At 47.5% G+C, this 27,914-nt stretch overlaps 1 protein-coding gene across 2 annotated transcripts in view; it reads left to right on the top strand.

Moving 5' to 3' along the window:
• The first annotated feature begins 6,089 nt into the window (after positions 1 to 6,089).
• Larp1 (La ribonucleoprotein 1, translational regulator) overlaps positions 6,090 to 27,914 on the top strand; it is a 70,024-nt gene continuing 48,199 nt past the window's right edge. For both annotated transcript variants that reach the window (XM_070022655.1, XM_070022656.1), the window contains exon 1: positions 6,090 to 6,881. In XM_070022655.1, coding sequence (XP_069878756.1) covers positions 6,449 to 6,881 — 433 coding nt within the window. In that variant the 5' untranslated portion in view covers positions 6,090 to 6,448. The remainder of the gene's footprint in view (positions 6,882 to 27,914) is intronic.

Consider the following 27,914-nt stretch of genomic DNA (forward strand, 5'->3'; position numbering starts at 1 on the left):
ACAGTAAATATTTCTGGTTTTCTGGTGGTTAATTCGAGATAATAGTCTCACAGAGCAGGGTACTCGTGGCTCATACCTAAAATTCTAGCTACTCAAGAGGCTGAGATCTGAGGATTGTGATTCAAAGCCAGCCCAGGCAGTAAAGTCTGTGACTTTCCTGCTCTCCAATTAACTACCAGAAAACCAGAAGTGGCACTGTGGCTCAAAGTGGTAGAGCACTATCCTTGAGTGAAAAAAAGCTCAAGGCCAGAGCCCAGGCCCTGAGTTCAAGCCCCACACTACCACCACCACCAAAAAAAAAAAGAGGGGTGGGGGAGAATGAAAGAAGTTGTTCACTGGTAGCTTATGCCTGTAATCCTAGCTACTCAAGAGGTTGAAATGTGAGGATCCTGATTTGCAGCCAGCCCTTACAGACAAATCCATGAGACTCCAATTAGCCAGCAAAAAGCCAGAAGTGGCTCTATAGTTCAAGTGTTAGAGTGCCAGCCAGTCTTGAAGAAAAAAGCTAAAGGATAGCTTCAGGCCCTGAGTTCAAGGCCAAGTACAAGTATGTGTGCGAATGTATGCACACACACACACACACACACACACACACACACACACACAGAATGAAATGATAGTGATCCTCTGTTGGAGTGTAGCGTATGTGGCTAGATGAAAACAGAGGAAGGTTAGGGTTAGGCTATGCTGAAAATGAATATGGAGATTTTGAGAAGAGGCAAGACCTGTCAAAGCCCATCAAAAGGTCAAGAAATCTGATTGATGGTAATCGATGTCTGGAAGGAATCCAGGGAGCAGGGGAGCCCATCATAGGATGATCACTTGCGAAGAGTAAGAACTGCAAGGAAGATAATGGGGCTGGGGTTAGGGACTACATAAGCAGAATTTGATGAGAAGCAATTGAGATAGTGACACACTCCATCTCAAGGGTATATTGGGTGAAAGGCTCATTTATCACCTCTTCCTCATTGCAAACCATCTTCCTCCTTTTCCACTGAGGCTATACTAATAAAATGGAAATGGGTAGTCGTACTTGATAGAAAAGGCTTGCCAGTAGCTCAAGCCTGTTAAACCTTAGCTACTCAGGAGGCTGAGATCTGAGAATCAAGGTTTGAAGCTAACTTGGGCTGGAAAGTCTGAGTCTGGAAACTCTGAGTCATCAGACTCAGAGGTATGGCTTAAGTGGTAGAGTACCAGGCAGGAGTGGAAAAAGCTAGATAAGAGCACAGGGCCCCAGAGCCCTGGTGGCTCACTCCTGTAATCCTAGCTACTCAGGAGGCTGAGACCTGAGGATCGCGGTTCAAAGCCAGCTTGGGCAGGAAAGTCCATGAGACTCTTTATCTCCAATAAACCACCAGAAACCAGAAGTGGCGCTGTGGCTCAAGTGGTATAGTGCTCGCCTTGAGCTGAAGAGCTGAGGGATAGTGCCCAGGCCCGAGTTCAAGCCCCACAACCGACAAAAAATAAATAAAAATAATTAAAAAAAAAAAAGAGCACAGGGCCTTGAGTTCAAGCCACACACATACACACCACCACCACTACCACCACCACCACCACCACCACAATGCTGCCATGCGTATTAACCAAAGTATTGGGGAGGCAGTCAATATCAATACCACCTCTGCACATAACACCTGTTGCTGTTCATATCTACAGTTGAGCCTCTTCCCAAGAACCAAAATCATCTCATGGAATATTCTAGAAGACCAACAGTCTTCAGGGTTTGAAAAAACACTCCCCAGCTGCCACTGTTTGTTTTGGCCAAGGCCCCTCTGTTTCCAACCCCATGTCAGTATATAGAGGTGATCCAAGGCCCTCTGATATCAGATTCAGTGCAAGTTCTTCCAGAAACTCAAGGTTATTGGGAAAATCAAACACCAGAGGAATAAAAATACATATCTAGGGGCTGGGAAGGTGGCTCAGTAGTAGAGTGCTTGCCTTGCATGCATGAGGCCCTGGGTTCGATTCCTCAGCACCACATAAGCAGAATAAAAGCCGGAAGTGGCGCTGTGGCTCAAGTGGTAGAGCACTAGCCTTGATCTGAAGAGCTGAGGGACAGTGCCCAGGCCCAGAGTTCAGGCACTATGACCCGCAAAACAAAAAACTAAAAAAAATCCAAATGTGCTCTAACTCAGAGAACTATTTCTTTCCTACCCAGCTTATTTATTTATTTTGTTCCGTTTTTTTTTTTTTTTCTTTTTGCTTATGTGGTGCTGAGGAATGGAACCCAGGGACTCATGCATGCCAGGCAAACGCTCTACCACTGAGCCACCTTCCCAACCCGTATTTATTTATTTATTTTGGAGCTAAGGTTTTTCCCTATGTATTCAAGGCTGTCCTCAAATTCCCAGTGGTCCTACCTTAGCCTCTTGAGTATGTGTTATCATAGATGATTCTATCATTTTTACTTTTTGATTTTTGTCACTGTGTATATGTGTGTGTGAACCTTTAAGAATATGATACATTCAAGAGATGGGAATAAATTAGCCTGATCCTTGAAACAAAAAAAAGCAATTACTTTGTCTAACCTCATGTTTTTGGCCAGTGATCAAATTGTCTAGATTTTTTTTTTTTTTTTTTTTTTTTTGGTCGGTCGTGGGGCTTGAACTCTGGGCCTGGGCACTGTCCCTCAGCTCTTCAGCTCAAGGAGAGCGCTCTACCACTTGAGCCACAGCGCCACTTCCAGTTTTCCAGTGGTTTATTTGAGATAGGAGTCTCACGGTCTCTCCTGCCCGGGCTGGCTTTGAACCATGATCCTCAGATCTCAGCCTCCTGAGTAGCTAGGATTACAGGCATGAGCCACCAGCGCCCGGCTAAATTGTCTAGATTTTTGTCCCCCTAATTTGGGGGCTTAAATTCAGGGCCTCATGCTCTTACTTAACTTTTTCCATTCAAGGCTGGACCCACAGCTTCACTTCTGGCTTTCTGCTGATTAGCTGGAAATAAAATCTCACTTACCTGCCTAGACAAGTTTTGAACTGTAACACTCAGATCTCAGCTTTGTAAGAGCCACCTTTTTTGGGGGGAGGTGGGAGGAGGCTGAGGCTTGAACTCAGGGCCTGGGTGTTGTCCCTGAACTTTTGTGCTCAAGGCTAGTGTTCTTTGAACCACAGCTCCACTTGCAGTTTTGGGGTTAATTGGAGGTGAGAGTTTCAAGGACTTCCCTACCCAGGCTAGTTTGTAACCATGAACCTCAGATCTCAGCTGCCTGAGTAGCTAGGATTACAGGTATGAGCTACCTGTGCCCAGCAGATTTAACTTTTTTTGCCAGTCTTGGGGCTTGAACTCATGGCATGGGCACTGTGGTAAGAACAGGGCCTAGGGATTTATACTGTTCTGAAATCACACTCTGATACTCAGCTGCTATCTATGATCCTAGATACCTACCTTGTGAACTGGGCATGCATGAGGCCCTGGGTTCGATTCCTCTGTACCACATAAGCAGAAAAAGCCAGAACTGGTGCTGTGGCTCAAATGGTAGAGTGTTAGCCTTGAGCTGAAGAGCTGAGGGACAGCACCCAGGCCCAGAGTTCAAGCCCAGGACTGGCAAAAAAAAAAAAAAAAAAAAGGTACAGATACCTACCTTGCTTCCTTCATTGAAAGTAGCTTTTCCTTTGTAATAGAAGGCAATAAAAGCCTAGTCTTTTATTTAGCATACAGTAGAGAGAGACTCATTTATTATTTGGAAAGAATGAATACCTGTATCACAGGATGATAAGGATCAAATGAGATAATGAATGTCAAATATTTTTCATAGAATTTAGAAAGTAATAGCTACTAAATAAAAGTATTCTCACTGGATGCTGGTGGCTCATGCCTGTAATCCTAGCTACTCAGGAGGCTGAGATCTGAGGACTGTAGTTTGAAGCAAGCCTGGGCAGGAAAGTCTATGAGATCTTATCACCAATTACCTCCCACTTGCCAATGAAAGTGGAGCTGTGGTTCAAGTAGCAGAGCACAGGCCTTGAGCACAAAAGCTCAGGGACAGTACTCAAGCTCAGAGTTCAAGCCTCAGGAACAGCACAAAAGCAAAAAAAAAAAAAAAATGTAGCTATTCTCAACTATTTGTCATTGACTAGTATTTAGGGGAAAAACAAATCAAGTAAGGTGCTAGTAGCTTATGCCTGTAGTCCAAGCTACTTAGGAGGCTGAGATCTGTGGTTCGAAGCTAGCCTGGGTAAAATAAGAGTCCATGAGACTCTTATCTCCAGTTAAACAGCAAAAAGCCAGAAGTGAAGCTGTGGCTCAAGTACTAGGGTACACACCTTGAGCACAAAAGCTTAGTAACAGTGCCTAGGCCCTGAAATCAAACTCCAGGACTGGAACACACAGACACACAGGCACACACATCTCTAACCACCAGTCTCACAGAGCCTGGTACCAGTGGCTCACACTTGTTATCCTAACTTCTCAAGAGGCTTAGATCTGAGGATGGCAATTTGAGGCCAGTCTGAGCAGGAAATGCCAGGAGACTCTTATCTCCAATTAACTACCTAAAAACACAGAAGTGAACTGTGGCTCAAGTGGTACAGTGCTAGTCTTGAGCAAAAAAGCTCAGGGTACAGCCCCCATGCCAGAAGGTCAAGCCCCATGACCCACTCCCCAACCCCCCCAAAAAGTCTCATAGACTTTCCTCCCAGGGTTTGAACCATGATTCTCAAATCTCAGCCTTCTGAGTAAGGAGAATTTCAGGCTTGATCCACTGGTACCTGGTGGCAAGTAGTAGGATCCACCTGGATGTGTGGTTCAAGTGGAAGAGTCTTGCAGATTTCTGAGTGTAATTCCAGACTGTGTCTGATTTCCAATACTTTTGTCTTACTATTGCAGTAATTATTATCTTCAGAGATACCAAACAAGCACTTGTTGATCATTTCCCAACTTAACTAGAATGAGAAGCAGGTAGCTGGTTTACTGAAGCAGTTTCCTAGAACCCTGCAGGGGACCACAGTACAGGGTCAGTAAATATTTATTGAATTGATTGCACACTGAAGTTTGAAACTGCTGTCATACATTTTACAATGTCTTCATTTTACCATGGTGGGGGGGGGGGAAATTGAGGCGCAGGGAGGTGACTCTGCTGCAGGTGGTAAAGGGCCAGGGTATTAAAATAAATAAATCTCCAATCTCTGGAGAGTTTCAAGGAAGGTTTAACTCTGCTCCAGCAATTCTTTGGGGGGGGGGCGGGGAGAGGAGGAGAAACTCTTGAATGAGAAGACATTTCCGGCCCATAAACGCCCTATTTCAGAGGCGAGGGGTGAGAAAGAGCTTGCCCTCCACGTCGGACGGGAATCGAACCCATGACTGCCCTAGAGTCCCAGTCAGGCCTAGCAGGGAGGAGTTCAGCCAGGAAGAGCAGGGCTGCTTACCCAAGGTCACCCAGGCGGGGCCTCAGAGAGAGTGGGGGGCCAGGTCCTCGGGGCACCCGACCCGGCACCTCGTGGGTGTGCCCTCGGGGCGGATAAAGGACCTCCGTTTCGGTATCTTTTGAGATCGGGGGATGACATTAACGACTCCTTTCTCCGAAATCCGGCGAGCGATCCGACAGGGAGCTTAGCAGGCCCCGCCGGCCGCGTGGCCTGGCCCCATGTGCTCCACCTGCGGGCTTCCCGGGCGCTGGCCCTTTAAGACACCTCCCCCTCTCCACCCCCAGCGTCCCAGCCCCCTGCGTCGCCCCCCCCTCCCGAATTGCATCAGGCACGTGCTCGCCCCCGTAAGGTCCGCGCTCTCCCCCCCTCCCTCTCCCCCCCCCCCCCCCCCCCCCCGCCCTGCACTCTCCGAGGTGCTCGCTGGAAATCGCAGGCGAGGGGCGGGGCCGGGAGAGGCACTACGCGCGCGCTCCCGCCACCCCCTCCCGCCCGCCGCCCAGGGCCCGCCTGGCGGGCGCGCTCCCGCAGCGCCGTCCCCTCCCCTTGCCCCGCCGCCGCGTCGCGAGGCGCGCGCCCGCCCGCCGCCTGCCGCGGATCGCGTGGTCTGCTCCGCTCGCCGCTCCTCTCCCCCCGTCCGTCCATATTGCTGCAGCCCCCCGAGCCGGGAAGCCCGGGCCGCCCCGGGGGCGGGGGGGAGGGAGGGACGGGACGAGAGGCCGGCCAGATTCGGGGTGGGGGCCCCTCGTGAAGAGGAGGAGGAGGCGGCTCGGGCGGGGGGGGGGGACGCGCGCCGAGGAGGCCTGGACCGCAGAGTGGGGGGCCTTCCTCTCCCTCCCACCACCACCGCCGCCCCCCCCCCCGCCCCGCCAGCGGGGGCCTCGGATCTACGGCGGCTGCATTCGGCCGGGAAAGGGGGCCGCGCCTAGCGTGGTGAACCCCGACCCTTCACCGTAAGCGACTGGGAGCCGGCGGCCCGGAGGAAGGCGTCGCGGGCGCTCTTGCGAGCCGAGTTCGAGGCGGGGGAGGCCACCCTCGGGCGCGCCCCGGCTTCTCCGGGAGGGGGGGCGGGAGCGGGCGCGCAGATGGCCACTCAGGTGGAGCCGCTGCTGCCGGGGGGCGCCCCGCTCTTGCAGGCCGAAGAGCACGGGGGCCTGGTGAGGAAGAAGCAGCCGCTGGCTCCCGAAGGCAAGGGCGAGCCCGGGGCGAACGACGTCGGAGGGGGGGAGCCTGACGGCGGCGGCGGCGCCCGGAGACCTCGGCCGCCCTGCGCCAAGCCGCCCAAGGAAGGCGCCGGGCCTCCGGAGCGCGAGAGCCCGCGGCCGCCGCAGCCGCCGGGTGCCGAAGGCCTGGCGATCAGCGACGGGGAAGAGGGCGGCGGCGGCGAGCCGGGCGCGGGCGGAGGAGCTACGGGCGCCCGCCGAGACTTCGTGGAAGCACCCCCGCCCAAGGTGAACCCGTGGACTAAGAACGCGCTGCCGCCGGTCCTGGCCACCGTGAACGGACAGTCCCCTCCAGGTGGGTATCTCGGCGGCTTTTGCTCTGCAGGGGGGGTTCGGGAGGCCTCTTCCGGAGGACCTGGAGGTCCCTTCCCCAGCAGCCACCGCCGCTGGTGGGTTACTTTAGGATGTCGGACGAGGAGGAGGCTGGTGGTTGATTGCGATTGCTCTCTGGTTTCTAGGGAGTCTCGGCGCCCTCCCCGCAGCGCGCTCTCCGGGCTTCGAGGCCCGGCCTTGGAGAGGCCGTGGCCGCCGCCTGGGCCGCAGCGGTTAGTGGGCAACGGCGTGCTTCGGGCCTACTTGGCCGGGGAGGGGTGTGGGTTTCGCGGAAAAGGGCCTTGTGTCCTCTCTCCGCCTGCGCCTCCAGCAGGTCCTGGAGGTGTGGGACGGAGTCTTGAACCTTCCGGGGGGGGGAACCCCTGTGCCACCGCGCCACCCCCCCCCCCACGCTCCGGGGTTTTGGTGGCCTCGCGAGCCCGTCCCCATGTTGTAAAGGTTTAATGAGCATATGTCATGGGCGGCCCTGCCACCCGGCGGGGAGTTTTCCTGCGGGCCGCACGGATTGGGGGGAAATTCTTTTCCTTGGTTTTTTAAGTTTAGGAAGTTTAGGGCCTGGGAGTGAAAAGGGGATTGGGGGGGGGGGCTTTGGAGGGTCGCCCTTTGGTGGCGGAGGGTCGGTTAGACGAAGAGGAAAGGAAAAAAAAAAGTCATTGAATTCGGTAGTTCTCTTCCCCCCCCCCCTCCCCGTCTTCCGCCTTGGAGCAAGTGTGCGGGAGGAGCCGGTTGGGGGCTGGCGGAAGATGTGAGCTGAGCGGGTGCGGGGCCTGCGGCGACGCGAGGGGCGTGTGCGGCGGGGGAGGGAGTGGCCGGGGCCGGGGCCCGGGGCCGGCGGGCGGGTGACAGTTGGGCGCCCTGCGCCGCGCCGGCCGCCCCGCGGGGGGCTGCTCGCGGCCGCTCGGGGTGGGCGTTCGGCGCCGGGTGCCGAGAGGCCCGGGCGGCTGGGAAGACAGGCGGCGGCGGCGGCGCGTGCGAGCGTGGGGCCGGGCCCCGCGGCTCCCGGCATTCCTCCGCAGCGGGGACAACGTGGGGCCTCCTCCCCGCGGGGGAGCCGCGTGCCACCGCGGGCGGCGGCTCCCCGGAGCCCACCCCACCCTCTCCTGGCGCTCTTGGTGGGATCTGGGCTCGGCCTCCGGCGGGGAGGCGCGGTGTCAGCGTGCGGAGGGACACGTGCCGAGTAGGGTGCACCCCTTCCGTCCCCCCCCCCACTCCGGCCCGGAGTGCCTGTGGGGCGCCCGAGACTGAGACTGGATCCTCCGGAGAAAGGGGGCCCTGTGCGCTTCCCACACTCCCCCCCCCCGCCCCCGGTTTGAACGGAGAGAATGGGGAAAGTTGAAGGCGGATCACCTTGTCTCTTCACCGGGAAGCCCATGCTGGAAGCTTCCTTTTCAGCTCGCTTCATTTTGGAGGAGGGTACGCTTGGGAGGAGGAGTTAAGTGTCGTCCCTCACCTCGTGTTCTCTTCCTCTTGCCCTGTTTCTCTTCCTGAGCCCGTTCATGCCAAGGGCAGTGCTGAAACCTCCATTTTCTTTCAGATCCCTCCTCTCCACCCACAGCGTTAAGGGAAAACAACTTTTAAGACTCTCTTTGGTCCTCCCCCCCCCCACACCTCCCCTTTAAACTCAGAGGTATAATCATCCCCAGGAGCGTACACTCTTTAGAAGTTTAAATGGAGCTACTCACCCCTGGCTGCTGCTCCTTAACTAATGGTGAACCTGCCTTGTGGGTTTTAAATCAGCCATGACATCAGGTGGTATTGGGTGCCTGAGCTGGCGTTTTGTGTTAAGTCCAGGGGCCCTTGATAGCGCTTGCCTCACTGGGGTTATTGATCGTGGGAAGAAGACAGTTTGGCTGGCATCTTGGCTTTCCCTCTGAGAGGATAAGCTGGCATGTTTTAAGTGCCCAGAGCAACATTCTGAGTTGGGTAGGTTTGTTCTGTTCTTGTTTTTCTGGAATCTTAAAGCGAGAGAGTCTGTACTCTCTGGTTTCAAATCTTTGGAATAGTCATTGACAGATAAACTCTGCATTAATCCAGTAGCTTCTTGATTTAAGCCTCTTGTTAGGGCTTGGATGCTTTTTTTGAGTGAGAACTCTGTGATTGGATTGTGTGGCTGCTAAGGTTTAGGTGATCTCTGGAGCAAACATGGATCTCTAAGGCCCCTTTTCGGCCTTAGTTTTGTTTGTAGTCTGGACGAATTTAAATGTGACACCAGTGTAGTGGCTGTGTGGTCTTGAGAGTTTTTGTGTTCTGTGATGCATATGTTTTTGGGAGTCTACACAAATGAGTGCCTCATAACCATGCTAAAAGCTTTCCAAAGCTTGCTGCAGATGCCTATTTTTAGCTCTCCTTTTGGCTCAGATGCTGGTGTTTTTAGTTCTTTAAGGGACACGGCAGTAACTAGTAATAAAATATGTTTTATGATCTCTCTCCTTTCTTGTGTGATTCTTTCTTCTGGTTTAAGTGTCCAGGTCCTAGATTTGTAGTTTTAAATCCGGAGATTTGTGTTTTGCCTTTTTGGACACACTTCCTCCACTACAATATTTTTCAAATGTTTTCCCCCCCTTGTTCAATCAACCACACCTTCTGAAGTCCATTAAAGTTAAAAGGAAAAGAAGGCACAGGCATAGGTGCTGGGATCAAACTGCATAGGCTCAAATGCTAGCTCTGCCACCTGTTATGAGCAGTGACTCCTTGTACAAGTTATTATAACCATCTTGTGTCTCATCTTTCCCATCTGTGTAATAGAGATTTATGATGTGCCTGATTTACAGGGATATTGTGAGTGATTATATATGGACATATATATGCACATATATACACATATGTAAATTAACCTAGTGCATGACATTGTAGCTGTTGGAGACTGAAGATTTCTCCCCCCCCCCCACTTTTCTGTGAGTCTGAGTTTTTCTTCAACTGAGGTCAAACAATGCAAGTAGTTTGTTTTCATGCGTTGCATCAGAACCCTCTGGAATAAATTAGATCTCTATCCTTAAAATTTGCTAAATAAATCAGGTGCCAGTGACTCTGGTCTATAATCCTAGCTACTCAGGAGGCTGAAATCCGAGAATTACAGTTCAAAGCCAACCTGAGCAGGAAAGTCTATGAGATTCTTATCTCCAGTTAACCAACAAAAAGCTGGAAGTGGAGCTGTGGCTCAAAGTGGTAGAGCACCAGCCTTGAGCAAAAAAGTCCCCAGGTCCTGAGTTCAAGTGATGCATTCTTATTATAAAAATAATAAAAAAGAAAATGACTTTGTGTATGATGTAGGTAAAGTTAAGGTTAGTTGGTAACCCAAAGATGAAGCAGTTTTTGCTTTGGAATATGGTATAATGTTTTTTATTTGTTTTTTGTTTTGATGAGGGTCTTGCTTTGTGGACTAGGCTGGCCTCAAATTTGCATACAATCTGCCTTCACCTGTATTACCACACTTGGTTTATGGTGTGTGTGTGTGTGTGTGTGTGTGTGTGTGTGTGTGTGTGTGTGTGTGTGTGTGTGTGTGTGTGTGTGTGTGTGTGTGTGTGTGTGTGTGTGTATGTAGCAATGACTTTAGTAATTTGCCTTAACTAAGCATTAGTTGGTTTGCTTTTTGTAAAGACTCTCTATTGGGAGGGTATGTGTGCTTTAGGGCTGTGAAGGACAGCCTAATTGAACTGAAATTGTACTGTGGCTGGTGCATGTGCATTGCAAGTCTCCTCTCAACCAGCAGGGGTAATCAGTGGGTTTGTTGTGTGTATCCTCTAAACTTGATATAGTAAGAAAACTATTGTTTGTTTGTTTTTAAACTGTTGTGCTAGAGTGGAAGACAAAGGCTGAGGGTTTTTTTTGTTTGTTTTGTTTTTTTGCCAGTCCTGGGGCTTGAACTTAGGGTCTGGTGCTATCCCTGAGCCTCTTTATGCTCAAAGCTAGCACTCTACCATTTGGAGCTACAGCGCCACTTCTGGCCTTTTCTGAGTAGTGTATTGGAAATAAGAGTCTCATGGACTTTCCTGCTCCGGCTGGCTTGAAACCGTGTTTCTCAGATCTCAGCTTTCTGAGTAGCTAGAATTACAGGTGTGAGTCTTTTTTTTTGGTCGAGGGGTTTGAACTCAGCCTGGGCACTGTCCCTCAGCTCTTCAGCTCAAGGTGGGTGCTCTATCACTTGAGCCACAGCTCCACTTCTGGTTTTCTGGTAGTTAATTGGAGATGAGAGTCTCTGGATTTTCCTGCCTCGGCTGGTTTTGTTGAACTGGAACCCTCAGATCTCAGCCTCCTTAGTAGCTAGGATGACAGGCATGAGCCACCTGCACCTGGCAAAGTCTGAGTCTTAAGTGTTTATATTCTTCGCATTTTTTTCTATTTTAGTTGCATTTCAAAAATACAGCAAAACTGATTTCACAGAGAAAAGAAGGATTATAATCCAGCTGATCCATGGTACTCTAGAGGTTCTCCACTACATTAAACCAGTCCGCTTTCCTTTGTGAGTTAAGGCTCTCCTAGCATCTTTAGTGACTTTAACATTAGAGCTACGCTCTATTGTCTATGCTGTGTTTCCTCCCTGCCCCACAAAAAGTAGATGGAAATAAGGGCTGTAGCCCTGAATTATAATATAGTTTGCACTTTTGAGTCCTATCTCCGCTTATAACTTGCTGGACAATCTTGGGGGAATTATTTGACCTTTCTTAATCACTGTTAACCAGTCTTTGCCACAGGAATGATGATAGTTGCTATTTCAAAGTGTTATGCCAGTCTAGGGGCTTGAACTCAGGCCTGAGCTGCTTTTGTTCAAGGCTAGCACTATACCACTTGAGCCACAGCGCCACTCCCAGCTTTTTCTGTATATGTGGTGCTGAGGAATCAAACCCAGGGTCACATGCCTGCAAGGCCAGCGCTCCACCACTGAGCCACCTTCCTAGCCCAAGGTGGAAATTTAAGCCTGTAGTACAGTGCCAGGCACAGAGGAAGCACTTGTAAATGTAAAGAACATTAAGTAAATGCTATTTAGGATATTTCTATATGGGCTGGGAAGGTGGCTCAGACGTAAAAGTGCTTGCCTTACATGCGTGAGGCCCTGGGTTCAATTCCTCAGCACCCCATAAGCAGAAAAAGCCAGAAGTGGCGTTATGGTTCAAGTGGTGGAGTGCTAGCCTTGAGCTGAAGAGCTGAGGCACTCAGGCCCAGAGTTCAGCCCTACAACCAACAACAACAACAACAAAAAACCAAGATGTTTCTATAGTGAATGATTCACATTGTTACAGACATTACTTCCACTTTTGATCATGCTCCTTGACCAACAAAGTGGACACTGGCACTCTCCATGCCTTTTCTGCCTTTGTCAGTTCTTCATCTGCGAAATGAGGAAATGGGGTAATGTCTAAATGTCTTTGAAGGATTGTTTGTTGCTTGTCTTTAGTGTCAAAACTCCCTTCCCTCAAAAGGAAGAAACCAAGGTAGAGCTGTATGTATATATTTGCTTCTGGCTTTTTTGGTGCTCAATTGGAGATAAGAGTCTTACAAACTTTTCCTGCCCTGACTGGCTTCAAACCATGATACTCAGAGACTCAGATTGGGAGTCCATAAAAGAACAACCAGGCACTATGTGCCTTACAAGGTAGTAATGAGAAGAACACACCACCACCTATGGCATTTCCTCTACCAAATAAAAAATGAACCCAACTTTAATAGGACCATAGATCCTAACTACCCATTTATGGGGAAAATAGGATAGTAGAACAAATTGATTGTGACATAGCATGATCCCGTTGCAAAATGTGAGAAATTCTATGAAACATTATTAATAATACATGTCACTTTTCAAAGGAGGGATCTGTGTGAGTGTGATACTGGGACTAATTGCTAAGCAGTTTCTACTGCATGAGACACAGCACCCCAACACATACACATGCCCCCCTTTTTTTTTTTGCTTTATTTTCCAAATAGAGTCTTGCTTTTTGTTTTGTTTTGGGTCAGTTATGGAACTTGAACTCTGAGCCTGGGTGCTGTCCCTAAGCTCTTCAGCTCAAGGCTAGCACTTTACCCCTTGCACTACAGTGCTACTTAGGTTTTCTGGTGGTTTATTGGAGATAAGAGTTGCATGGAGGGGCTGGGAAGTTGGCTCAGTGGTAGAGCGCTTGCCTTGCATGCCTGAGGCCCTGGGTTCGATTCCTCAGCACCACATAAGCAAAAAGAAAAAAGCCGGAAGTGGTGCTGTGGCTCAAGTGGTAGAGTGCTAGCCTTGAGCTGAAGACCTGAGGGACAGTGTCCAGGCCTAGAGTTCAGACCGGACCCAAAAAATAATTAAAAAAAAAAAAAAAAAAGAGTTTCATGGACTTTCCTGCCTGGGCTGGCTTTGTATCGTGATCCTCACATCTCAGCCTCTTGAGTAGCTAGGATTAGAGGCGTGAGCCCGCTGGCACCCAGCTAGGTCTTGCATTTTTAACCTGAGCCAGCTTGGACTTCCATCCTGCCCATAATTTTCCAAATAGCTGGGCGTCACCACTTCTTGCTTATTGATTGGGATGGGATGTGGGGGTGGGGAAGGTGGAGTGGGAGAGATGGGAAATTGCTAACTTTTGGTGTAGGCTGGCCTCCAGCTATAATCTTTCTGATCAGTCTTTTGAGTATCTGGATTTACAGGCTTGAACTCAGGGCTTTAAAGGGGGAGAATTGTTGCAGATGAAAAGAATTGAAATCATCTAGTCATGGTTATGGTCAGCTCTTGTATGGATCTTGAGTCCCTTTTAGGTTATATTAAAGAATAATCTTGTAAGTAGCCATAATGACATGTGATCATTTCTTTTTGTTTTGTTTTGTTTTTTTGTCGGCCGTGGGGCTTGAACTCTGGGCCTGGGCGCTGTCCCTCAGCTCTTCAGCTCAAGGCGAGCGCTCTACCACTTGAGCTACAGCGCCACTTCCAGTTTTCTGGTGGTTTATTGGAGATAGGAGTCTCACAGTCTCTCCTGCCCGGGCTGGCTTTGAACCGCGATCCTCAGATCTCAGCCTCCTGAGTAGCTAGGATTACAGGCGTGAGCCACCAGCGCCCGGCTGTGATCATTTCTTTTTAACTCTGCTTGGTTGTGTGTATGTGTGCCACATTTGGCTGTATGTACAGACATACATTATAAACGGCTAGTTTAGACTTAGTAAAGGAATCTTAAGGCTTTTTAACCTGTGGTTCCAGTCACTTTCTCCCCTACTAAAGAAAGCTCTCTTTAGCAGAGGAGAGGGCTTTCCTTTTCAATTAAGACACCTTCTACAGAGGATGGGAAGGGAATGGCAGCAGCCTTCTGGGAAAGGACTTTGAGTTGTACTCTGACAAGGGAACTGAGTGTCTGCCAGAGAAGGGGTGGGGGTGTTTGGGAGGTTGTTTTCTGGCGCCTTGGGAGGTAGGGAGGGGTTCAAGCCCTCTTTCTTGAACTCTGAACCTCCTGAAAGTCTGAGTCTCTGCTGGACTAAGCATTTTATATCACTGTTACTCAGCTCCCGTTCTTCTCTGAGAGGTGGGCAAAGAGGAGGAGGAACAAGCAGCCCCCAAACCACAAAACCTCTTTAAAATAGAAAGCTTTGCAGATGGGAGTGCCGCTGTTTGCAAAGTTGCAGACAAGCTCAGAGTGGGTAATTACAATGTTAGGGCCTTGGGAGGCTTGCAGGTGCTTCAGTCCAGGCTCAAGAACCTCCTGGATAATGCCCAGTGATTTAAAAGACTAGCTAAGAGTTTGAATGACCTTACTTTGGCCTGGGGTTCAGGATTTGTGAAGGGTTTTACAGATGTGTGCTACTTACTATGCCTGGCTTGAAGTTCATGTTTTGTTACCAGGTTAATGAAAATGACTGTATTGAGGGGGAAGATAATGGAATTTATTTATTTATATTTTGTGCCCAACCTGGGGCTTGATCTTAGGACCTTGATTTCAGAACTTTTTTTTGCTCAAGGCTAGTACTTTATCACTTGAGCCACAGCTCTACTTGTGGCTTTCTTGGGGCTTAATTGGAGATCAGAGTCTCACAAACTTTCTTGTCCTTGCTGGCTTTGAACCACTGTCCTCAGATTTCAGCCTCCTGAGTAGCTAGGATCAGAATTTAAATACTAACAAATGAAGGTTATTCCTGTGCTCCCATTTATTGTATGACCTTAGAAAACTTGCTTAGCTAACTCTGTTTTTTCTTATAGGGCTAATCCTAGTGCTGAGTTCCTACTCAGTTCTGAGTATGGGGTAGCCCAGTTCAGAATCTAAATTGGTCCAGGTACAACAGGTTTACATTCCAGAAGATTGATTCCAAAGCCAGATATGTGTAGATTGAAGTAATTGCTTATTTGAGTGGTTACGTGCCCTTCCTATAAATGGAAGTGGATGTTAAGAGATAGAGTGAGCCTTCAAGATGAGCTATTATTTTTTTCTTCAGTACTGGGGTTTGAATTCAGAGCTGGGTAGGTCTTGAACCATACTCCCATCCCTATTTGTGATCTTCACCAGGGCAACCAGTGGCAGATGGGAAGATGGACTGAGGGGTCTCTTTGAGGAATTTTCCAGGAATCAGAGTACAGTCTTGATGTAGCGCTTTTCTTCCTTCAGCAGTATTTGCGCTGGCAAAACTTTAGAAGGTGGGCAGCACCATTTCTGGTTTTCTGGTGGTTAATCGGAGACAAGAATCTCGTGAACTTTCCTGCCCAGGCTGGCTTTGAACTTCAGTCCTCAGATCTCAGCCTCCTGAGTAGCTGGAATCATAGGTGTAAGCCACCACCAGCACCATGCTGTTACAGATTTTCTATCATTTTAAAAGAGCCTTTCTTGGTCTGGGAAGGTGGCTCAGTGGTAGAGTGCTTGCCTTGCATGCGTGAAGCCCTGGGTTCGATTCCTCAGCACCAAATAAGCAAAAAGAAAAAAGCTGGAAGTGGTGCTGTGGCTCAAGTGGTAGAGCACTAGCCTTGAGCTGAAGAGCTGAGGGACAGCGCCCAGGCCCAGAGTTCAGGCCCCACAACCAGACCCGGGGGAGGGGGGGTGGGGGGGGAGTCTTTCTTTTCTCTGCTGTGCTCTAGGTAAAGTTGCCAGCTTCTCTGAGGAATTAAGTCCCACAGAAGCCCTCTGGACAAGGCTTTTGCTCTGCTTTCATATGCACTAATTTATTAGGGCTCTTGATAATTAAAAACAACTGATAGTGATGCAGTGTTTACCATTTACTGAGTGTTCACCTGCTCTGGCCTTGTCATCTCAGCAAGTGCTCTTTTTATCCCACTTCTCAGATGAGGAAAGTGAGACTTAGGAGAATTAAAAGCACTTCTCTAATTGCTCTCCCAGAACCCGACGGTCATCCTGCTTCATCTATTTCTTTGTTGTTTCTCATCAGATTAATCTTTCCTTACATCTATCTTTTGGCTCTTATTGTTTCCAAATCTGAGAGAGAGAGAGAGAGAGAGAGAGAGAGAGAGAGAGAGAGAGAGAGAGAGAGAGAGAGAGAGAGAGTATGTGTGTGTGTGCGCGTGCGTGCGTGTGTGTGTGTGTGTGTGCGCGCGCGCGCACGCACTAGTGCCGAGACTTGAACTGGGAGGCCCATTTTGATTATTCACCATGTATGAGATGTAGTAGATACTGCAGTGGATAATAAAAATCTGTTGGCAAGGAGCACATTCACTCAAAAGGAGGTATGCAATACTTAGAAATGTAGTAGGGGCATCCATTTCAGTCTAGATCAGGAAAGTCTACCTGGGGGAATCAATGGCTAAGCTGAAATGGAAAGGAAGAGTAGGAGTTGTAGAAACAAGGCTTAGCATTCAGGGAAGTGCCTGTGGTTGAAGTGAAGATTACTGAAAAGTAAGCAATTTGGTCTTATAAATGCCAAATCTTTACAATTTTAGCCGGAAGCCGAAGGAATTTTAAGCAAGTAGTGATACATTTGGATACTTCCTTTTGAAAGGTGGCCTTGGCACAGAACCTCTTAGGTTAAGAATGGACAATTTGTGTAAGAGTGTAGTAAATAAATGTAGAACAACTTAAAGCTTTAAAAAGGGGGGGGCAGGGAGTGGTTTGAAATGGCTACTCAAGAGGCAGAAATCCAGAGGATTGTAGTTCAAGGCTAGCTGCAGTAGAAAAGTCTGAGACAAAATCTCCAACCACCAAGAAGTTGGGCTGGATATGTGGCTCAAACTGTACCGATCCGGAGTTCAACCCCAGAATCACCAAAACAAAAAAGAATGGTTTGGGGCTTCCGTCTGTCCTTTGGAACAAAGGGAGTAGACTTCTAAGACATTCCTGAAATGTAGATCTTGGGTAGTTATTAGCTTTCACCTTTTCAGGGTAGGGAGTGGCTGAAGTGTATGTTCTATCTCTGACTCTTCAGAGGCTGCATTATCTGGAATGCATCTCAGTTGCTAGAAGTACTGTTTCTGATAGACCAGCCCAGACTGAGTTTGTGCTTGCTGGTTGGTGGAGAGAAAGGCGGTCCTAGAAGTAGTAGTGGAAGGCAAGTATCCAGTTTGTAAAATCCAACACGAGCTGGTGGTCCTATAGTGGGGAGATTTCCTAGTCTCATATGCTTTGCTGTTACCCATCATCCACTCTGCAGCTTGGCCCTAGGCTTTTCCAGGGTCAGGTAACCTTGTGTACAAATACTTCCTTCCGGGGGCTGGGAAGGTGGCTCAGTGGTAGAGCACTTGCCTTGCATGCATGAGGCCCTGGGTTCGATTCCTCAGCACCACATAAGCAAAAAGAAAAAAGCCGGAAGTGGCGCTGTGGCTCAAGTGGTAGAGTGCTAGCCTTGAGCTGAAGAGCTGAGGGGCAGCGCCCAGGCCCAGAGTTCAGGCCCCACAACCGGACCCAAAAAAAAAAAAAAACAAACAAAACAAATACTTCCTTCCCTCTGAAGACACCCTTTTTGGTTGAATTCAGTTTCACCTGGATTGCATTTGTTCCCAGATAGGCCACTGAAGTGAGTTTTTTTGTTTTTTTTTTAAATTTATTTTTTTATTTTTGGGTCCGGTTGTGGGGCCTGAACTCGGGGCCTGGGCGCTGTCCCTCAGCTCTTCAGCTCAAGGCTAGCACTCTACCACTTGAGCCACAGCACCACTTCTGGCTTTTTTTCTTTTTGCTTATGTGGTGCTGGGGAATTGAACCCAGGGCCTCATGCATGCAAGGCAAGCGCTCTACCACTGAGCCACCTTCCCAGCCCCAGTTTTTTTTTTTTTTTAAATGCTGGGCTATATAGAGTTCGGCTCACCATGCTGGTTCCTAGTTGTCATCTCTGTCCCCATTTTTTGTGCCCTCAAAGTTTGGTGTTCTCTCTCCTCCCCCCCTTCCTTGGAAAGAAGAGGAAATACTTAGACTAGAAGAGACTGAAGAGATCATTGAGTGTAAAACCACCCCTCATTTTCACAAGAGGGTACTTTTGGTCTAGAGTAGAAATGGGAATTCTTTTTTTGGGGGGGTGGTCCAGTCGTGGGGCCTGAACTCTGGGCCTGGGCGCTGTCCCCCAGCTCTTCAGCTCAAGGCTAGCACTCTACCACTTGAGCCACAGCACCACTTCTGCCTTTTTTTCTTTTTGCTTATGTGGTGCTGGGGAATTGAACCCAGGGCCTCATGCATGCAAGGCAAGTGCTCTACCACTGAGCCACCTTCCCAGCCCAGAAATGGGAATTCTTGAAGATCACAATTCAGAGCAAGGTGTGAGACGAACCCCACTGCAGTTGCTTTCACTCCCCTCTTAGGGAGTACTAGTGGTTGGGCATGAGCTTTAGTCCATCACTGTCTGAGCTAGCTCTGCCACTTATCAACTTAGTACTATTGTGACAGGTTAGTAACTGGTGCTCCATATTTAGAATTCCCACTGTACGTATGTATGCATGCATATGTGTGTGTGATGTTTGTATTTAGGTGCTTGAACTTGGACCTGTACTCTGTCCCTTAACTTTTTTCCCCTCAAGGCTGGACATGGTGAGAACAAAGTTGGGTGTAAACGTGGAAAGGTAACAGGAAATGAAGAATATGCAGAGGAGATGGTTCACGCAAGACAAACACACCTTTCTTTAGAAAGAATTGTTGAGGGGCTGGGAAGGTGGCTCAGTGGTAGAGCGCTTGCCTTGCATGCATGAGGCCCTGGGTTCAATTCCTCAGCACCACATAAGCAAAAAGAAAAAAGCCGGAAGTAGCGCTGTGGCTGAAGTGGGAATGCTAGCCTTGAGCTGAAGTGCTGAGGGACAGTGCCCAGGCCCAGAGTTCAGGCCCACGACTGGACCCAAAAAAAAGAAAGAAAGAAAGAATTGTTGAACTAATTTGTTTGTAGGAATCAAATCTTACAGTAGATGGGAAATGCTGGTTGTCTTGAAATGGAAATAAACCTGCTTCTTAAAGTTAAGATTTTGTTGGGAGGTGGAGCATTAGCCAGTGTTCACTCTGATCAAATAGTGACTTTGAACAGGGCCTGAATTTCTTGAATGATAATATTTCCCAGAATTCACTGGTAGGTGAGGCTTATATTATGAAAGGTAGAAGTCACAAAGGACCATCCCACATCCTCCTTCCCCAGAAGGCCCAGTCCACACTGAAACTTTGATAGGTTTCAAATGAATTGTATGTAACACTTTAATCGTTTGTATTTAGAAATCAGGAAAATAATCCAAAAGGATGGAGAATTCTAGCTTTTCTTTAATGGAGAAAGCTGACTGAATATATATGCTATTCATATATTTGTACTTATGTTTTATATATACATACACATGCACTTTTTTTTCCCTGCCAGTCTTGGGCTTGAACTCAAGGCCTGGGCATGTCCCTGAGCTTTTTGCTCATGGCCAGCACTCTACCACCTGAGCCACACCACCACTTCTAGATTTTTCTGTTTTTGTGATACTGAGAAATTGAATCCAGGGCTTTGTACATTCTAGACAAATACTCTACCACTAAGCCACATTCCCAGCCACACGTACACTTACTCAGACCCAGGACACTGTCTTTGAACTTTTTTGCTCTAGGCTAATAGTCTATCTACTACTGGAGCCATAGCTCTGTGGAGTTGAGCTCCATAGCTTTTTGGTGGTTAATTAGAGATAAGATTTTCTTGTACTTTCCTGCCCTACCTGGGCTGGCTTCAAAATGTGAGCCTCTGGTGCCTGGCTATTCTGTTGTTTACACAGTGATAAATCAAAGATCACTGCAAAGGTAAAATGAAAAGTGCGCAATGAAAATAAAAAAGGACTTGCTTTTTTCTGTCCTGGGGCTTGAACCTCAGGGTCTAGGTGTTGTCCCTGAGCTTTTGTGCTCAAGGCTCTACCAGTTGAGTCCAGCTCCACTTCCTACTTTTTGGTGAATTGGATGAGAGTCTCACAAACTTTTCTGCCCAAGCTTGGTTGGAACCTGATCCTCAGATCTCAGTCTCCTGAGTAGCTAGAATTGTAGGCCTGAGAAACCATGTCCAGCCTGCCTTTTCCTTTTTGAACATTTTTGTTGAACTTCCACTCTACCCCATATCTACATTTACTAGGGAAGCAGGCTTGCAGGTAAAACCAAAGACTTCAACTATATTTTGCTCTGACAGAAAAGTTGTTGAAATTTGTCATTAAATATTGTGATAAAACAGTCTTCTGGAATAAAGTTCCCAAAAACTATAAAAATAAAACAAAAAGCCTTTTATTTTAATGTTTATCACTTTGTAATGTTGACTCAATCCTTTCTGAACCATTTTTGTTAAAAAAAAAAATAACAGTGTATCTTAAAAATGACCTGGGTCTGCCCAGGTCATTATGTCATCATACCCTTCTCTACCTCTTCTGGACTGCTACAGAAAGTGTCATAAAGGTCTTTCTGCTTCTTACTTTGCTCCCTATACCCTGAGTAATCCTACAGCAGAAATCAGAATGTGTCACCTCTTTACTGAATTCATAACAGAGTCCAGACTGCCTACCTCCACTGGCCTATATCTGATTTTATGAGCACTTTTCCTCTTACAGATTTTCTTTCTGTTCTTTCTTTTTGGGGGGGGGTCCGGTCGTGGGGCCTGAACTCTCGGCCTGAGCGTTGTCTCTCAGCTCTTCAGCTCAAGGCTAGCCCTCTACCACTCACTTCCGGCCTTTTCTGCTTATGTGGTGCTGAGGAATTGAACCCAGGGCCTCAGACATGCAAGGCAAACACTCTACCACTGAGCCATCTTTCCAGCCCTTTCTTTCTGTTCTTTGGAGAACTCTTAAGCGTATCATCACCTAAGTACCTGATACTTTTTTTCCAGGGTTGAATGCTCATTATCAGGCTCCTTATCCCATTTTGGCTACTTAGAAGTACTCCTAACACTTTTTTTTTTTTTTGGCTGGTCGTGGGGCCTGAACTGCTCTTCAGGTCAAGGCTAGTGCCACAGCACCACTTCCAGCCTTTTCTGCTTATGTGGTGCTGAGGAATTGAACACAGGGCCTCATGCATGCAAGGCAAGCACCCTACCACTGAGCCCCTCCTAACACTCTTGAGTGAACCTACACGTGATCTTTGCCCAGCAAAATCGCTCTATCCAACTGGCTTGCTTTGTTTCTTCTACAGCCCTTCCACTATTTGAAACTGTCATGATTTATTAAAGATGGCCACAAATTGATACTTCTTTCAGTAAAAGGTAGGGCTTCCATCCTCTCCTTCATTCTTGGATATCACACTAGTATCTAGGCCTAGAATTAGAATGCTGACAGAATCTAATTCCATCTTTTAGGTCTCTGGGAGACAAAGCTAACGTATAGAATTCCTACTGGACAGCATACTTCACAGGTATCCCCTTAGCCCATAGTTCCAGCTTATCTCAGCCTTCAGGCTGTCAGCTACTTTTGTCACTGGTGGAACACAAGAATCTCACAGTTGCCAGGCGCTGGTGGCTCACGCCTGTAATCCTATCTACTCAGGAGGCTGAGATCTGAGGATCGAGGTTCAAAGCCAGCCCGGGCAGGAGAGACCGTGAGACTCCTATCTCCAATAAACAACCAGAAAACAGGAAGTGGCACTGTAGCTCAAGTGGTAGAGCTCTCGCCCTGAGCTGAAGAGCTGAGGGACAACGCCCAGGCCCAGAGTTCAAGCCCCATGACCGACAAAAAAAAAAAAAGAATCTCACAGTTAAGCCCTGCCTAAATCCTAACCCACAAACTAGTGAATAAAATAGCTTCTTTTTTCTTTTTCTTTTTTTTTTTTTGGTGCCAGTCTTGGGGCTTGAACTCAAGACTTGGCTCTGCTGTTCCTGAGCTTTTTCACTCAAGTCTAAGTTACTTTTTTTTTTTTTTTTTTTTTTTTTTTTTGGGTCCGGTTGTGGGGCCTGAACTCTGGGCCTGGGCGCTGTCCCTCAGCTCTTCAGCTCAAGGCTAGCGCTCTACCACTGGAGCCACAGTGCCACTTCCGGCTTTTTCTTTTTGCTGATATGGTGCTGAGGAATCGAACCCAGGGCCTCAGACATGCAAGGCAAGCGCTCTACCACTGAGCCACCTTCCCAGCCCTCAAGTCTAACTTTCTACCACTTGCCACAGCTCTCCTTTCTGCTCTTTGGTGATTAATTGGAGTCTATTCTTTTTTGATCATACTGGCTTTGGATGGCAATCCTCCAGTCTCAGCTAGATTATAGATTATAGATAGCATGAGCAACCAGGGTTGGGGAGTGAAGGTGGAGGTATGCTGTTTTCCTATTGGAATGTAAACTATTAAGTTGGGTCCCTTCTGTCTTGTTCCTGCAGAATTCCCATAGTCTTAACAAATAAGTTGGATTATGATTTTCAAGTTAATAACATCCATTTGTTCCTTTCACATTAAGAACAGGCTCAAACTGGGTGCTGGTGGCTCATGCCTATAATCCGGGCTACTCAGGAGGCTGAGATCTGAGGATCACAGTTCAAAGCCAGCCTGGGCAGGAAAGTGTGTGAGACTCTTCAGTTAACCACCAGAAAACCGGAAGTGGTGCTGTGGCTCAAGTGGTAGAGTGCTAGCTTTGAGCGCCCAGAATCCAAGCTCTGCAACTGACAAAAGAAAGGAAGACAGGAAGGGAGGGAAGAAGAAAGAAAGGGGGGGGGGATGGGAAGGGCTGGGAAGGGGAAACAAAGGAGGAGGCAACAATGCTTGATAAGAAATGTACTCATTACCTTGCCCACGTAATTGTAACCCCTCTGTATGGTATTTTCACAATAAAAAATTAAAAAAAAAAAAAGAACAGGCTTAAGCCACCTGTCTAATATAAGCCTGAGTACTAGAGATACTGAGAGAATCTCTTCAGATATTCCTTGCTTCTGCTAAACTGGTTAACACTTCAGTGCTGGCCTCCACCAGACCCAGGTTCTAAATCTTAGGACCAGAAGTGGAGGAATTGTCTATCAACTAATCTATACAGGGTGTCAGAATCTTAGAATTCCTGTAAAGACATGGGCCATATTGGCTGAGCATTGCCAAGAGTACTCAAACCTTTCCTGGAAACTCATCTTACCTCATTTTACCCTGCATTGTCCAGAATCCCAGGGCACAATGCTCGAAGCCTAAGGAAAAACCTCCTGCCACCTTGGTCTAGCAGGGTGATGCTCTAAAGCTAATCCAAGCAAGGTGGGAGAAGCAGTCTGCTGAGTGAAATATATACCTATACAAATGCAGGCTTGACTCCCAGTTTGACATTTCAAAGTTAATCCTAGTAGAACGGGGTGTGGGTATGTGTGTGCGCACAAGTTCCTGGGCTTGAGCTAGGGGTCAGTGAGCTCTCAGGTTTTCAATCAAGGCTAGTAATGTTCTCCCACTTGAGCTCTACCCCACTTCCACTTTCAGGTTTTTGTTGGTTAATTGGAGACAAGTCTCATGGATTCTTCTGCCTGGATTGGCTTTGAAAAGCAATTCTCAGATCTCAGCTTCCTTGGTAGCTAGAATTACAGACATGAACCACTGGCACCAGGCAGGGAAGAGATCTTGAAAGGCTTTTTTTTTTTTTTTTTTTGCCAGTCCTGGGCTTAAACTCAGGGCCTGGGTACTGTCCCTGAGCCTTTGTACTCTCAAGGCTCACACTATACCACTTGAGCCATAGCACCACTTCTGGCTTTTTCTGTTTATGTGGTGCTGAGGAATCAAATCCAGGGCTTTGTGCATGCTAGGCAAACACTACCACTAAGCCACATTCCCAGCCCATCTTTGAGCAATTGTGTAAACAATAGAATAAAATGGAATTACATTAAATTAAATGCAAATGTTCTAGAACACCTTAACAATTATGGCAAGACATTTATAAATAAGTTTTCTCTTAGCTCATTTCCAGATGGATTCATTGCATCTCTCAATGATCCAAAGAAAAGCTACAATCATCCATTATTATATGTTATCTCAAAATACAGGCTACCTGATAATGTATCCTGTACTAATCCAAATTCTGATGTTTCCCTCTGGGAGAGCTTGTAGGACTGTAACTTTTGCCTCTGCAGCTGTGAATCACTTGTGATAGAATGAGCACCTGTGATAGTTCCCTTGCCTTGTTGGATTGGTTAAAATAATCTTGGGCAATTTAAAGCTATGTAAACCATCTCCTGCTTTGCTTTTCAAGCTAAGATGGACATCAAGCTACTGTGATAGTTAATCTTTGTGTCAGCCTCTGGGTCTCTTAGCCCCCCCTGCCTCCTTTTGAAACTTAAACTTAAGTGTTTTTCCCAAGTAGAAAAGGAACATTTGGGCTGCTGGTTCTTATTTCCTCCTCACTTGTCAAATTTTCGAGAAGCTGCATTTATTGTACTGTATCCTAGAAGCTTATCAGAAAGAGGTCTGAGCTACACATTTTCCCCTGGTTCTGGGTCTTTTGGACCCTGGAGCCAAGTTGAGGGCTGGGGCTTTCATACCTGCACCTGTCTGCCTTGCCTGATCCAGGCTGTATGTTCTCCAGGTGGAATAGAAGAGTGTAGGTTAGTTACCTTGGGGAAATAGCAACTAACTTCCTTGGGAAGACAGGATCATGGATCTTGGATGATAGGGGGAATGATTTTGATCCTGAATCTTTGTGTCACAGTTTTCTGTTCCTTTTGGAACTGAACTTGCTGTGTCAGAAGCTGCTGTGGGTTTTTTATTTCACGAAAGATCTTCAGTGGGGTCAGAGCAAGCTGCCTGAGCAACTGAGTTCTGATTTCAGTTTGGTTCTCTAATTTCCCCTGGCTAGACTGTCATTTCTCACAGCATGTATGAAGGGATTAGATCCTCTGCTGTCGAGTCAATGCACAGCCACAGCTGATGTGCCTTTTTGATATGGCTCTGGGCTTAGCTAGGTATTCTAGAATTTGCCTCATGGGTGGCAGGGATACCCTGGAGAAGTGGGCCACATTTCTGGGCTGTCCCCCACTTTATGCATGCTTACTGCAATTGGGAGACATAACATACATCTCATTCACAGTAGTCTATGAGATCTAGTCACCATTTTGACCCTCATTTTATAATAAAACTGGGAGGCAGGACACCTGGGTAATTTTCTCAAGGCTGCATGCAGTAGTTAGTAAGGACTAGGATTTGGTCCCATGGGTAGATTGACTCCAGAGTTAATACCTTTGATACTGTCTGGTCTTACATTCTCCGAGCCACATAAGTATATGTATCTTGGCTCCCTCCAGAAAAATGTTTCTGGGAGAGGACCCATAAAATTAGAACTTCAGACTTCCAGCACCACTGTGGCACAGATTAGGCCTTTAGGGCCCCAGCTCTGTCCCTCTGGCAGGCTAGGCTCTCTGGGTATGAATTCAGTAAGTGTGAGCCAGGGCCTAGAACTTCTGATCATTCCAGGGAACCCCAATCCTTCTTCTAGAAATATTCCTCTTCCTCTGCTGTTATTACGAGGCCACAATCCAGCTGCTGGGAAGAGGTATGCTGACACGGTGGTTTTCTGGACTGACCTTTCCTCTGGGTGGGTAGAAAGGGAGAGGGTTCTTTATAGGCTTTGGGGAGGCCCTTTGGTTCTGGGTTACCAAATGAGATGGGAAGTACTCTGCTTATGGGGTGGGACTTTGAACTTTTTGAAGGGAAAAATCTTTCCAGATTACTCAAACAATACTTTTCACTATATAGGAAAGTGTCCAAATATATTTTAGCAAAAAGAAAACCAATTTTTGGCAGTCAGTCCCACCAGCCACCATAAATAGTGAGCATTAGTAGAATTGTGTGTCTTTCTTAATGCTATTGGAAATACAATACAATCTACAAATTTTCAGATTTTAGTAGCCATTTTTTTTTTTTTTGCTGGTCCTGGGGCTTGAACTCAGGACCTCAGTACTGTCTCTGAGCCTGTGCTCAAGGCTAGCGCTCTACCACTTGAGCCACAGATTCACTTCTGGCTATTTCTGAGTGTTTTTTGGAGACAAGTCTCACAGACTTTGCTACCCAGGCTGGCTTTGAAACACGATCCTCAGATCTCAGCTCCCTGAGTAGGGTTACAGATATGACTCACTGGCAACCTGGCTATGAAATCCATTTTGATAATCCAGTGTATTCAAAATAACATTTCAGCTTTGTTAATCAGTATAGTTATTAATGAAATATTCTTCATTGTGCTGATTTTGGAATGTGGTATGCCTTTCATATTGAACAACACACTTCAAGTACATATAATATATACACATATATACATTTCTTTTTTGGGGGGGTGGTCTGGTCATGGGGCCTGAACTCTGGGCCTGGGCGTTGTCTCTCAGCTCTTCAGCTCAAGGCTAGCACTTGAGCCACAGCACCATTTCCGGCTTTTTTTTTTCTTGCTTATGTGGTGCTGAGGAATCAAACCCAGGGTCTCATGCATGCAAGGCAAGTGCTCTACCACTGAGCCACCTTCCCAGCCCCACATATATACATTTTTTAATAAGCAGACAAAATGATATAGTATTTCTGAGCTGTATTTTTCCTCCCATATAGAAACACAAACTTTCAAGGCTACTTAGAATCTTCAAGCAGCCTTGGTAAGGAAGGTAGTAGTTGGATGATGAGAGAGAAAGGTTAAGAAATGGATCCAGCCGGGTGCTGGTGGCTCATGCCTATAATCCTAGCTACTCAGGAGGCTGCGATCTGAGGATCACGGTTCAAAGCCAGCCCAGGCAGGAAAGTTTGGGAGACTCTTCAGTTAACCACCAGAAAACCAGAAGTAGTGCTGTGGCTCAAGTGATAGAGCTCTGGTCTTGAGCTGAAGAGTTCAGGGACAACGCCAAGGCCCAGAGTGCAGGCCCCACAACCAAAAGACAGACAGACAAATGGATCCAATACTACATTGCTTTTGATTATTGATTCATACACCTTCATACACTCTAGCATGCCATCCATGTTTTTATTTACCCTGACAGCAGTTGAGGTAAGACTGCCAAGCTGCGGTCACAAGTGCATTTGTACTTGAGGGAAGCAGGCGGGGATAGGGAAGTTCACTGGTGTTCTTCCCATGCTTGCTTCTGGAGCTACAAAAGGAAGCCAGTGGGAGGTGGGTAAAGGCCCCATTTCCATTAAACCAGCAAATGCCTCCGTGCCTACAGCACATCCTTGAAGGAAGCTGCCAAGCACTGGCCTGTGTCTCATGGGGAGAACAATTGCAGATGAGCAAAAGACCCAGAATGGGCCTGAGTGAATCTTATAAATCTCCAAACATTGATTTATTTGTGAAGCACTTTGCACCCCACAGTACATGGACACATGTGTGCTTCATTCACATCAGGGCCCTAAGTGTCAGGAATCTTGGGTTTGAGGTATGTAGAAGCTTAGTTTCATTTTTTTTTTTTGCCTTGTTCTCTCACATCTATAATTATACCCTAATTATCCAGGCTGTAAATTTTAGCTGTCTCCTAGTTGTACTGTTTTCCTGCTGCTGGCTTCCCCTTCCCCTTTTAAGGAGGGCTGGACATAAGGAGCAGACCCGGGGTTAGCCCTCTTATGAAAGGGAGTGGATTACTGGATGGAGGAGATTGAAGTTTGGAATCCAGTTTTCCTCTCCAAAAATCCTACCCCCTACCCCATGTTAATTTGCATGGCTGGGAATGGCAGCTATAGTGTCCAGCAATCTTGAGCAAAGTCTCTAGGCTAAAGGGGAATGGCTCCAGGGA

This window comes from Dipodomys merriami, unplaced genomic scaffold (genome assembly GCF_024711535.1).
Source record: "Dipodomys merriami isolate MVZ:Mamm:240054 unplaced genomic scaffold, mDipMer1.0.p SCAF_151, whole genome shotgun sequence".
Lineage (NCBI taxonomy): Eukaryota > Metazoa > Chordata > Mammalia > Rodentia > Heteromyidae > Dipodomys > Dipodomys merriami.